The 12,652-nt window shown below is 36.6% G+C and overlaps 1 protein-coding gene across 5 annotated transcripts in view; it reads right to left on the minus strand.

Moving 5' to 3' along the window:
* The window catches only part of LOC144042751 (receptor-type tyrosine-protein phosphatase mu), a 245,438-nt gene that overhangs the window by 70,433 nt on the left and 162,353 nt on the right, over window positions 1-12,652 (minus strand). For all 5 annotated transcript variants that reach the window (XM_077555675.1, XM_077555673.1, XM_077555680.1 and 2 more), the window contains exon 15: window positions 5,642-5,777. In XM_077555675.1, the coding sequence (XP_077411801.1) occupies window positions 5,642-5,777 (136 nt within the window). The remainder of the gene's footprint in view (window positions 1-5,641; window positions 5,778-12,652) is intronic.

The following is a 12,652-nucleotide window of genomic DNA, read 5'->3' on the forward strand; positions in this document are numbered from 1 at the left end:
AAAGACAAGGTGAAAAGGGGAGTGGCAAAATAAATATTCCCCACGCTCGCCACATTGGCGCGGCCAATTTGTCTGTCAAAATTGCACTTAAGTGTCCATAATAAAAAAAAAAAATGGCCGTATGCAAATTGCATCCAGTAGCCTAATCCCACGATCCTCGATGCGGCCAGTGACGCATATGATTGGTTACAGTATAATCAACAACATCGCTCCAAGGCCAATGACATCATTGTTTACATCTGCCGGAAGCAGCTTGCTGTTGCTAGCGAGCATTAGCAACATTGGCAAGCAAGCAGTTCTGTCGTGACCCGAAGGAGGATGAAAATGCGAATATTGCCTCCGAGTCCCGTAAAACAACTGTGGATTACCCCCTGGGTCCCATGTTGGAGAAAAAAATGAAAAGTGACACGGCAGATGAACTATTTAACCAGTCCAGGATGCGAACTATGGGGTTAAAATCATGCCAAAACCCCGCAAACACACAAAACGTGATCTACGCCCACAAAATGTCGTTCACAAACGAATGCATTTTGTTCTACATACACAAAGAAGCAAATCTTCAATTACAAAAAAAATTGTCTTTCAAGTACAAAATAAAATCTTTCAAGTATGACAAAATATCCTTCAAGTGCAAAAAAAAATCCTTTGCGTACGTAAAAATAAAAATAATAATAATAAAAAAAAGACAGCAATGATGATGACATGTCAAATCGGTAAAATTACCGAATGAACAATACTGAGCTCTCCAGGAAAAAAAATAAAATAATAAATTCTACAACTATGGAAACAGTCAAGTGACTTTTATCACTAATATTAGATAGATTAGCAGATCTACGTGCCCAAACTTCGAGATACTTGAAAGATTTTAGTTTGCGTAGATCACGTTTTGTGCGTTTGCGGGGTTTTGGCATGCTTTTAACTCCATAGCGAGCTCTTGTCAAATGTTCGTGGTTTGGCAATGTCGCCTGGCTTCGACAGGAGGAACTTGCTAACTGTTTTGGTAAAGTCACAACCGGGAAGTCGGACAGGATCGCGGAGGGGCCGCGGGTAACGTGCACGCAGTTAGAAGAACATCACGGACAGCGTTTCGTTTTCTTTTCATGTGTCGTCAAATGCGCACGTTTGCCCGTATAAACTCAGCATTGATTTACGTAACGTAATTGATTGTCGTCTTCAGTTGCAATTGCATTTGAATGTAATAATGCACTAATCATGACAAAACGTTACTGTATTCATTAATAAAATGACGTGCAAAATATAAGGGTATACAGACGGAAAAAATGCCACTCTCCACATTTATTTTTATATTTATATATTGAATCTCGATTTTTATTTTTGTATTTATTTTTTACTTTTTTTTTATTTAGGGATATATATATATATATATATATATATATATATATATATATATATATATATATAGTATATATATATATAGGAAAGATCTTAATACAATAGCATAGTGGACCCAAGTCAAGTGTTCCTAAAGACGAGGTTGAGGTTTTATTTCTAAAATACACATGTATTTATTATTGTAGGCCAGTGCAACACTATGCACAATTCAAACATTAACACTGTACTTGAATGTAGGAAAAGAAGTGTAGTTAAGTAATGATTACATTCGGATGAATTGAGAATATTAAATGAAAATCATACTCCAATAAATGTAAAAAAAAACAAAAAAAAAAACCAAAAATACAATTTCCTTAATATTAAATAACCTTTAAAAAAACATCTGAGTTTAAATACATTAAATATTTTGGCAAGAAAAAAAAACGTACAAAGACTGAGATCAGTTTAGTGCAGAATTGCTGAGGTATTTCAGGAAACTTGTTCACCCTCTCAATTGTCCCAATTTTTTTTACATTTTTTTTTGCGTGGGGCTAAAACGATGAGCTGATGCAACCAAGGGACAGTATATAAGTGCCCTCATTTCTTTCATCTGTGGCAATTAAGAACTTTGCCCATTCTACCGCTACAATATGCAGTTAGCCATCAAGCTATGCCTTGAACCCCCCCCCCCCCCCAAAAAAAAAATCCATCTTCCCCAGAAGCAGTGTAGTAGTTTGTTAGTTGGGCTACAATGTCTCTGCCGTGTACATGCATGAGTGGTGCACGTAGTGAGATAGCGGCAAAATAGGCGGCATACAAACATGTGATATCATGACTAGCTACACTCAAATATGGCTAGGAGATCTTTATACTGTTTAGCCACATTGGCTAAAAAGTTTCACGACCCATCGCCAACCCTGTGTATAGCACTATTCATACGAAAAAAGGCAACTCAAAGTGCTTTACATAGTTTAAAAACAAATCTCCAGCCCCCCCCCCCCCCCCACACACAATACCGACCCATTAAAAAAAAAAAAGTTTCATAATTATTCACAAATCTGTTCAAAACAGTTGGGGGAAAAAGCTTTTTGCAACATGGCCCTTGTTGATCTCTTATACTCTGTTGCCACCTGTTGGCCGTTTAAAAAAAAAAAAAAAACCTACCATTGCTTAAAATATTCTCTTTAGTTCAGAGGCTGCATCAAAGCCTTCTGTATGCTCTAGCATAAAAAACAACAACATAAAAAACATATAAATACATTTTCGGGAGCAGGGTAATATTTCAAATAGGGCGGATTTATACGTTTTGGGGAGCAAATGAGTTAATATTGAGGCATTTACTTGCTAATGCACACACACATTAAGTTCCTCCACATATTGACTCGGTTCACAAGCACATTACGTTCCCATCCCTGCATCTGACCATTACCGTAGTTTTTAAACATATAAGGGCCAAAACATGCCTTGTGAAAATTAAATGGCTAACTAAAAAAGGGGGTGCTAGAACAGCACAAATGGAAACCAATATGAATTTTTTGAACAGATGTGCCGCTTTTAATATCGTGACATGACGACGACGATATTGTGGCAGTTTTAATATCAAGATATCACAATGTTGCCGTAACCATTACATCCCAAATTGTGTATAATACGGTCTGCAATTTGCTGGTATCCTTTATTATAAGATTGAATAAAGATTCAAAACATACCAATAGAGCGTAAATGTTTTTAAATACGATTTAAAAATGATGCTCTTTACTCATACCAATGAAGTTTTTCAGCGTATTTTTAAAATATTTTTTCCAAAAATCTTGTTCTTACACTGTACACTTTTTTTTTTTTAATTTTAGCAGTAATTTTTTTTTTTTTACTTTAAATCTCTTTAACTCTGTTTGTACCTGCTTTTAAATGATGTACTTATAATTACTGTATGTGGAGCATAGTGAGATTAGTTGTGTATGAAATGTGCTATTAATCAATTGTTCTTTTTTTCTTCTCTACAACTACTTGGTTGGTATTAGTCAACATCTAAAGGATGTGAAAAATCTTAATTTCTTATTAAGCCCCTGTATAATTCCTCTCTTCAATTGGGACCATGCAAGAAAAATGTGTGTTATTTATGGGATTTTACAGGACACCCACTTTAAACAAGGGATAATGATGTTTTTTTTATTAAATGGAAAAACGAGCAATTGTACTTATTTATTATTTAAAACTTTACATTTTTAATGTGTATCGTCATTAGCCTGCAAGAACTGTCCTTCAAAACAGCTGTAGACTAGTGATGGGGCCTTTGACTAGGTTTCCTTGATCAATTGTTTAAATTTTTTATATCGAGTTGCTCACTGTGGCGACCCCTGACTGACAAAGACTAAGTCAAAAGTCATAAACAAACAAAGCGCTTCATTTTGAACAAGTATCTCCATTGACAGCCAGATTGTCATTAATGGGAATGAATCAATTAGGGGTTAAAAGATGAATGAGAAAACCTATGACCATATAAATCCACCATTTGACCATTATGACTTCTAAACATAATTTTAAACAATGCGATTTTCCTGCACATCTTATAAGAAGTGTCTGTGCACATGATCCTGTTTTCATGCAAAATGTTGGACGGAAGTGTGACGCACACATTTATAATAATAATAAAAAAAAAGGTCCGCATCTGACCTCTCGGGTCAGACCTTAACGAGTCGCTCGCATGTCGCCGCACGCGACTTTTGATTGGCCAACCCGACACCCCGGATGGCCCGAGTCATTTGCGGCAAATTCTCCTGCCTGGGCTTTGATTGAGCCTAAGTGAAAACAATTACCACTCAGATGGGAACCCGCACGGACAAAATCAAAACTCTTCATTAGTGGGCGACAAAACACAAATCAATAAACGGGTTCCATTTTTACCCATCTTCCGCTGTATTTCAACAGATTTAGCTCAAATGAATAATGATAGGAATAGAAAAATATATATTCTCTCCCGGCACTAGTACACCACAGAAATAATTCAGCAAATTATTGACCATCTCTATTGTATACCTGCTTCCTATTGGGGATGATGATGGTCAAATCACAAACTCTGAAATTCGCCCAAAATGGCTGCTTTACAGCAAAATGGCTGCCTTACTGTTCAATTTTGTGAAAATTTTTCACGCACGTGTCCATTTATGATTGGCATGTCCACCCAATTTTTGGTTGATCAGGGAAACTGGATTCAGGACCATTTTTATTTTTATTTTATTTTTTTAATTAGTGAATTACAGGGTGGCCCCATATTCAACAGTGAGTTTTCAGGCACATTAAAGCATTTAAAAAATTCAAACCAATAAAAAAAAATTAAAAAATTTATTCTTAAAAAAAAAGAAATGAAAGGGGGCAGAAAGAGTAAAATTTATATCTGCACCTGATCAACATTTTTTTTTTATCAACACAAAATAAATGACAGCAAGCAGTCAAGACGCTTTCAATGTAACAATTAAACAAAATAATTCAACATCATGACCTTGTTGTGTTTTTTTCCCAGTAATTGTGCTTTTATGCATTTGTAAAAAATACAAATAGACTGAGATTATTTAATATTATAATCCAGATTGTTCCACACACTGACACTGTTCTGTATTTGTTTGGGAAAAAATATCTGTTCCTCTGAGTTTGTACTCACTTTCTCTTTTTTTCTTTTATTTTGATTTTTATGTTTTATTGGTAAAATTTCATGATGGGCTTTATACATTATTTTAAGGCGGTTAAACTCCATCAATTCATTTAAGTTTTTAGTTGTATAAATATTGGATTCGCGTGATCTCTGTATCCAAAATCCAAAATTGAAACAAATAGCAAGTTCTTAAAAAAATAAAAATACCGGCTCCATTCTTACCTGTTTTCCGATGTATTTTGCCACATTTGTCACAGACATCATAATAAGAATTAAAAACATGAGAGAATCTTCTGTCCCCGTAAAACGTGACGTCTCACATCGCAGCGGAATGTAAATACAAAAGTATAAACAGTCACGGTGGAGGGAAAGGACGCTTGATATTTGCAGAGCTTTGCTTCTTATTATCGCAGCCATACGAGCAGCGGGGCCTTATGCAAACGTAGCCTTTAGCTACGCATCCGTACACTTTCAGAATATTAGAATATTTTTTCACGGCTTATCTCCCTCGCGGGGCTTCACAAGCTCTCCCGCTGACGGCGTTTGTTGGAGGGTGGCGGTGTAAAGGGATTAATATTTCCTCAATGGGGCGTGACTTCCTGAATGAATTCATTCCTCGCGGCAAGCGACGGCAAAATGGCACAAGAAATGACCACTTACCTTTTTTTCATGAGGAGCACCACGCCGAGGAAGATGATGACGAAGAGCAGGATGCCGGCGATGACCCCGGCGATCTTCACCGTGTGGTCCGTCTGCTTTTCCGGCTCCACGGCGTTGGGTTTGTGGGTGGCGGCGCCTGCAGAAAGGACGATGTTTAGCCAAAAACAAAACAAAAAGTAATTGTATTAAGAAAACAATTCTCCAATTTTTCAGCTGTTCAAACGCTTGCATTTGTTTGATTGTTTCCCACAACTACTGATTTTGAACTTTAAAAAAAAAAAAAAAAAAAAGAAGATTATTGCTATGATATAATGAATTAAATATATGTGTGTATATTAGGGATGTTCTATCCCACTGGTTTTCAGACCAATATCAAGTATCCGATACCTTTAGTACTTTTGATACGTAAAATTTGATTTCACGCAAAAAAATGTGAAAAAAGAAAACCTCTTTCTGATGCAGAAACGTGTCAAACACCCTCAGTATAGTGGCAACTATTGATTGATGTGATCTTGCTCGGTGGTTGGTATCTGCAGCATCTATGAATAGCCGATACCTTAAAATAAGGTCAATATCAAGATGTATTTGCCTTTCCCTAATATATATATATATATATACATATATAGTTTGATCTGCAATGTTTAAGTTCATATTTAGTCTTGTTTTGTGGTTTACACTACAGTATAGCACATTATTTTGTTTCTGTGAGATACTTTATCAAAAAAAGAAGATAAAAAAGGTTCTATATCACTATAACATTAAATATTTTGTAAATATTTTTTGTAGTACGCATTATTTACTGCTCACAGTTTCATTTGTTCTAATTTTGAATATTATATTCATTTCTGTTTACACTGCTATAATTTGGATTTCTGTACCAAACGTAAGATATAATAATAATTACTTAAATGAATAAAATGACGTAGTGAAATATACTGAAGAGATTCAGGTTTTTTTTTCAGAATATCTATCTAAGTAAAAGTACATGCAATTTCAACATGAGCACAAGTTACAACTACAATTTTGAGGCATCCAAGAATTTACTTTTCACCGGCATAGGGCCAAAACCTCTGAAGTCAAAATTTGGTCAATTTCATATTTTTAGCAATTACTGTATTTATCAATATAAAGTGTTCCAAATGGCTTGCTGTCTTTTATGATGCAATGTTAATGGCTCAACAAACAGCACCCCCTCCCCATGAAAATAAATGCTGTTTTTGGAGTTTCAAGGTTACAGCATATTAAAATGTAACAGTAATTAAAGATGAAAATACTGACGTACGTTCTAATGACAAATCCTTGAAATGATCGTCAAACTTGGCCGCCATGTTCTGCCCACATTAGATGGCGTAGTCACAGAGGCTTTTCAAATTAGTCAATTTGTCTAGTATACAATGGGTGGTTTGAATTTGGTACTAATTGGACAAAATCTCTTGGCTAAGTTTGTTTTTGAAGGCCTCGCTGAAAATTATTAAAATGATAGACTTTGTGTCTTTTTGGGCATGGTTTGCTGATACTTTTTTTGTGAGTCTCATGATGGACATGCCTACCAAATTTCATGTTACTAAAGGAAACTGGCTTTGTTTGTATGCTTTATGGCCAGTCATCAAAATTTTGCCACCATACCTAAAATGGCAGCTTCGTACCAAAAAAAAGCAGACTTCCTATGTCATTTCGGGCATTGGTTCTTGAGACTTTTTGGTGGGTCCAGTCATGATGGACATGCCTACCAAATTGTATTTTGCTATTTCTAAAGGAAACTGTCTGTGGTTGTATGTTTTATGGCTGGTCATATAATGTTGCCACCATAATTAAACTAAAATGGCCGCTTCAAACTAAAATAGCCAACTTCCTGTATCATTTCGAGCACAGGTTTTTGTGGGTCCACTCATGATGGACATGCCTACCAAATGGTATGTTCCTAAAGGAAACTGACTGTGGTTGTATGTTTTATAGCTGGTCATAAAACTTTGCCACCATAATGAACCTAAAATGGCCGCTTTGAGACAAAACAGCTGACTTCCTGTGTCATTTTTTGTGGGTCCACTCATGATGGACATCCCTACCAAATTGTATTTTCCTATTTCTAAAGAAAACTGTCTGTGGCTGTATGTTTTATGGCTGGTCATAAAACTTTGCCACCATAATGAACCTAAAATGGCCGCTTCGAACTAAAACAGCCGACTTCCTGTGTCATTTCAAGCACAGGTTCTTGAGACTTTTTTGTGGGTCCACTCATGATGGACATTGCCTACCAAATGGTATGTTCCTAAAGGAAACTGACTGTGGTTGTATCTGGTCATAAAACTTTGCCACCATAATGAACCTAAAATGGCCGCTTTGAGACAAAACAGATGACTTCCTGCGTCATTTCGAGCACAGGTTCCTGAGACTTTTTTGTGGGTTCACTCATGATAAGACACATGCCTACCAAATTTTATGTTCATAAAGGAAACTGACTGTGGTTGTATGTTTTATAGCTGGTCATAAAACTTTGCCACCATCATGAACCTAAAATGGCCGCTTCGAACTAAAATAGCCGACTTCCTGTGTCATTTCGAGCACAGGTTCTTGAGACTTTTTTGTGGGTCCACTCATGATGGACATTGCCTACCAAATGGTATGTTCATAAAGGAAACTGACTGGTTGTATCTGGTCATAAAACTTTGCCACCATAATGAACCTAAAATGGCCGCTTTGAGACAAAACAGATGACTTCCTGCGTCATTTCGAGCACAGGTTCTTGAGACTTTTTTGTGGGTCCACTCATGATGGACATTGCCTACCAAATGGTATGTTTCTAAAGGAAACTGACTGTGGTTGTATCTGGTCATAAAACTTGGCCACCATAATGAACCTAAAATGGCCGCTTTGAGACAAAACAGATGACTTCCTGCGTCATTTCGAGCACAGGTTCCTGAGACTTTTTTGTGGGTTCACTCATGATAGACACATGCCTACCAAATTTTATGTTCATAAAGGAAACTGACTGTGGTTGTATGTTTTATAATTGGTCATAAAACTTTGCCACCATAACGAACCTAAAATGGCCGCTTCGAACTAAAACAGCCGACTTCCTGTGTCATTTCGAGCACAGGTTCTTGAGACTTTTTTGTGGGTCCACTCATGATGGACATTGCCTACCAAATGGTATGTTCCTAAAGGAAACTGACTGTGGTTGTATCTGGTCATAAAACTTTGCCACCATAATGAACCTAAAATGGCCGCTTTGAGACAAAACAGATGACTTCCTGCGTCATTTCGAGCACAGGTTCCTGAGACTTTTTTGTGGGTTCACTCATGATAGACACATGCCTACCAAATTTTATGTTCATAAAGGAAACTGACTGTGGTTGTATGTTTTATAATTGGTCATAAAACTTTGCCACCATAACGAACCTAAACTGGCCGCTTCGAACTAAAACAGCCGACTTCCTGTGTCATTTCGAGCACAGTTTCCTGAGACGTTTTTGTGGGTCCACTCATGATGGACATGCCTACCAAATTGTATTTTTTTTCTTTTTTTTTTTTCCTTCCTACCAAAAAAGCAGACTTCCTATGTCATTTCGGGCATTGGTTCTTGAGATTTTTTGTGGGTCTACTCATGGACATGCCTGCCAAATTGTATTTTCCTATTTCTAAAGGAAACTGTCTGTGCTTGTATGTCTTATGGTTGGTCATAAAATTTTGCCACCATAATGAACCTAAAATGGCCGTTTCGAGACAAAATAGTAGACTTCCTGTATCATTCCCAGTTTAGGTTTTTTTGTGGGTCTCTTCATAACCGATATGCCTACCAAATTTTATGTTGCTAGAGGAAACTGTCTTTGTGTGTATGTTTTATGGCAAGTCATCAAAATGTTGGCCACTATAATGAACCAAAAATAGCTGCTTCAAACAAATATGGCAGACTTTCTGTGTAATTTCAGCCACGGGTTCTTGAGATTTTTTCGTGTGTCTCCTCATAACAGGCATAAAAGCAATGAGAACAGACCCTCCTTGGTGGAGGTAATAAATAAAAAGCAGATCTTGTTAAAATTCAGCTGGCTTGCCACTAGCTGTGCGAGTCGCTTGGAGAATCTCAATCCCGCCGGGGGGGGGGGTCGAGACGGGAATACTGACGAGCCTCTTCCTCTTTTCCTGACGAGCTCAAAGTGCGGATTTGTCACACGCTCGTGGTGAAGAACAAAAACAAAACGGTGATGTGTGGCATCAGCTCCATCAGTTCGCAGCTGATTGCTAACATGTCAGTGCGGCCAATGGAATAAAAAAAAAAAAACTAAAAAAAAAGGGAGAAAATCTGTTGATAGCGGCTCACCGGAGCGAGAACAATATGTCAGTGGGATGGATATGCATCTTTTTCCTTGATAGGGAGACAACACGACGTCACATTTGGCTGATGTGGCAATTCATCATTCTAAATTTAGTAACACTGATGTTCAGGCGCAGGACATTTTGCGTCCTAAAACTCTATTCATCACAATTGTGTTGAACAAAATCTCCATCTGATACTGATATGTAGTATTTTGGTTATTTAAAAAAATGTATCTCTTCGGGTTTTATCTTCGTCCCTCGCCGTGCCTCCAAGCGTCTTTTGTCTCGTGCGCTCGGAGCGTTCTGGCCGCAAACGTGATTAAGCGAGGGTGAACTTATCTCGCTTTGCGGATGCGGAGAAAGGTTGGGAGTCTCCAAGAGGACAATACGGAGTTGCCCACGTTTATCTAAGCTGCTAAAGCTTTAGTGATGTTTGTGTTGACTGTTTACCCTTCGCACATTAATGCACACGACTGATTGCTGCTTTTTAAGCAATGAATCGCGCAATTTTTCAGCATTAATCGTGATTAATCACTCCCAGACATTTTTACTAAAGCAACCCCCTTCACTCCCGGCTGTTTTACTGGATTTGGACTGATTTTGCAAGGCCCACAGAATATTGTGTTCTAGGGGTGTTAGAAAAAATCGATTTGGCAATACATCGCGATATTACAGCGCGCAATTCTCGAATCGATTCGATATGCGGCCGAATCGATTTTTAAACATAAATTTTTTTATGGGAATATTCAACAAAACGTCTTACTTAGGGTTAGGATTCACACATTAAGCATGGAAGAATGTTATATTAATAGAACATTAAGCCTTAATATTTTATTTCAGTGCTGTTCAAACATGAAACAGACTGCAAACTGTTTGTTAAATGCAGTGGCTCAGTTATGAGCCTGAATTTTCAGATTAATAAATATATTTTCATACAAATCTTACAGTGTACATGTACAAGTTTACTGATTAGTATTTTCAAAATTTGAGTTAAAAAAAAAATCGCAATGATCAATTTAGAGATTTGTAACGGGATTAATCGGTATCGAATCGAATCAGGACCTATGCATCGTGATACGAATTGAATCGCCAGGTACTAAGCAATTCACACCCCTATAATGTGTTCTAATTCTATTAAAAAAAATAAATAAAAAAGGAGCCTACCAAAAGAAGGATTGTCTCTTCTTTCATCAGGAAAAAAAGTATTATTTGTTTCTGTTTCCAGCAATGGACTCTTTGCACAAATCCACTACTTCCTGAACTCAATACCACTCTTTCATTTCCTGTCTTTCATGATTGGACAAACTGATTAATCCAGGTGTGTCTGGCCATTGTCGTTGTGGTTACTGAGGTCAGGCCCACCTGGATTAATCAGTTTGTCCAATCATGAAAGACAGGAAATGAAGGAGTGGTACTGAGTTCAGGAAGTCGTGGATTTGTGCAAAGAGTCCATTAGCATTAGAATATAGCTACATTTCGTCAATATTGACATTCCTGGTGAAAACACTGACAAAACGAGTTTGTTGCAACATGGCCCTGGCTGATCTCTTATACTCTGGCTGCCACCTCAGTTAAAAAACACACACACACTTTAAAGGATTTAAATTAATCTTTAGAGTTAATGCTTAAATCTTGACAATCGTAGTTCAAAATAAATATAGTCTGTTCTGCGGGAAATTTTCCAATCTCACATAACTGGGCCAATATTGTGTGTTTATTTTAGTGCTGTCAAAGTTAAAGCGTTAACTAATTAATTAATCACAAAAATGAATCATATTAACACAGATTAATCACACTATTAATTTTGACCGCAAATGATCCTTTAGCTGACAGCGGATGGCTACGGTAGGTTGTTTAAGCAATAAACATAACTCCATGCATTAAAGTAAAGCATTTAATAAATGTTTGCGTTTGACATTCACAATATTTGTTCACGTCAAACTATTGGGGTCATTTTTTTTCCATTTTAAATCATGCAGGTCATTAACTGATTAGAAAAAGAGGATGAGCATGTGCAGTGGACACATTTTTTTGAAGACACCCTCATAACATTAAATGTAGAAAAAAATGAACACATAAGTGCTTGTTAAATGTGCAAAAATTTTGATAAAAAAAAGCCTTTTTAATTAAGTGATTAATCAAGATTCTAAGATATGATTCATCAGCTTAAAAAATGTAATCGTTTGACGGCTTTTATTTACTACATGGGACTTTTTTGTGTGTCCTGCTTTCATAGACATGCCAGCCCAATTCCATTTTGTGAAATTAAGGATTTACATAATCTGGATTTTGGCAAATTTAAATAAAAACAGTATGCGATCACAGATCAACAATATAACTTTAATTTTTGAAACTCAATTCATTTTAGTTATTTTCGAGAAGGTTTGTTAGTTTTTAGTTTCCTGAAAATGCTTCGCCTTAGTTTAGTTTTTTTTTTTTTTTTAAGAATACTATCATTGTGAAATAAAGTAAACTACAATTCTCTAAAAACTGCTTGACCTTCCTTTTTCTGTACAAACATACAGCAATACCCAAATATTTTTTTTCAAAAGCATGTTTTTTCAATTTGAGTGTTACTTTGTTAGATTTTGTTAATTGTAAAAACTTTGTTCAGAGCCCTGGAATTCTCAATGACTTTCCATTCAACTTCAGGCACGGGTCCTTGAGAATTTTTTTTTTTTAGGCATCCTGTCATGA

This window comes from Vanacampus margaritifer, chromosome 2 (genome assembly GCF_051991255.1).
Source record: "Vanacampus margaritifer isolate UIUO_Vmar chromosome 2, RoL_Vmar_1.0, whole genome shotgun sequence".
NCBI classification, from domain to species: Eukaryota; Metazoa; Chordata; class Actinopteri; order Syngnathiformes; family Syngnathidae; genus Vanacampus; species Vanacampus margaritifer.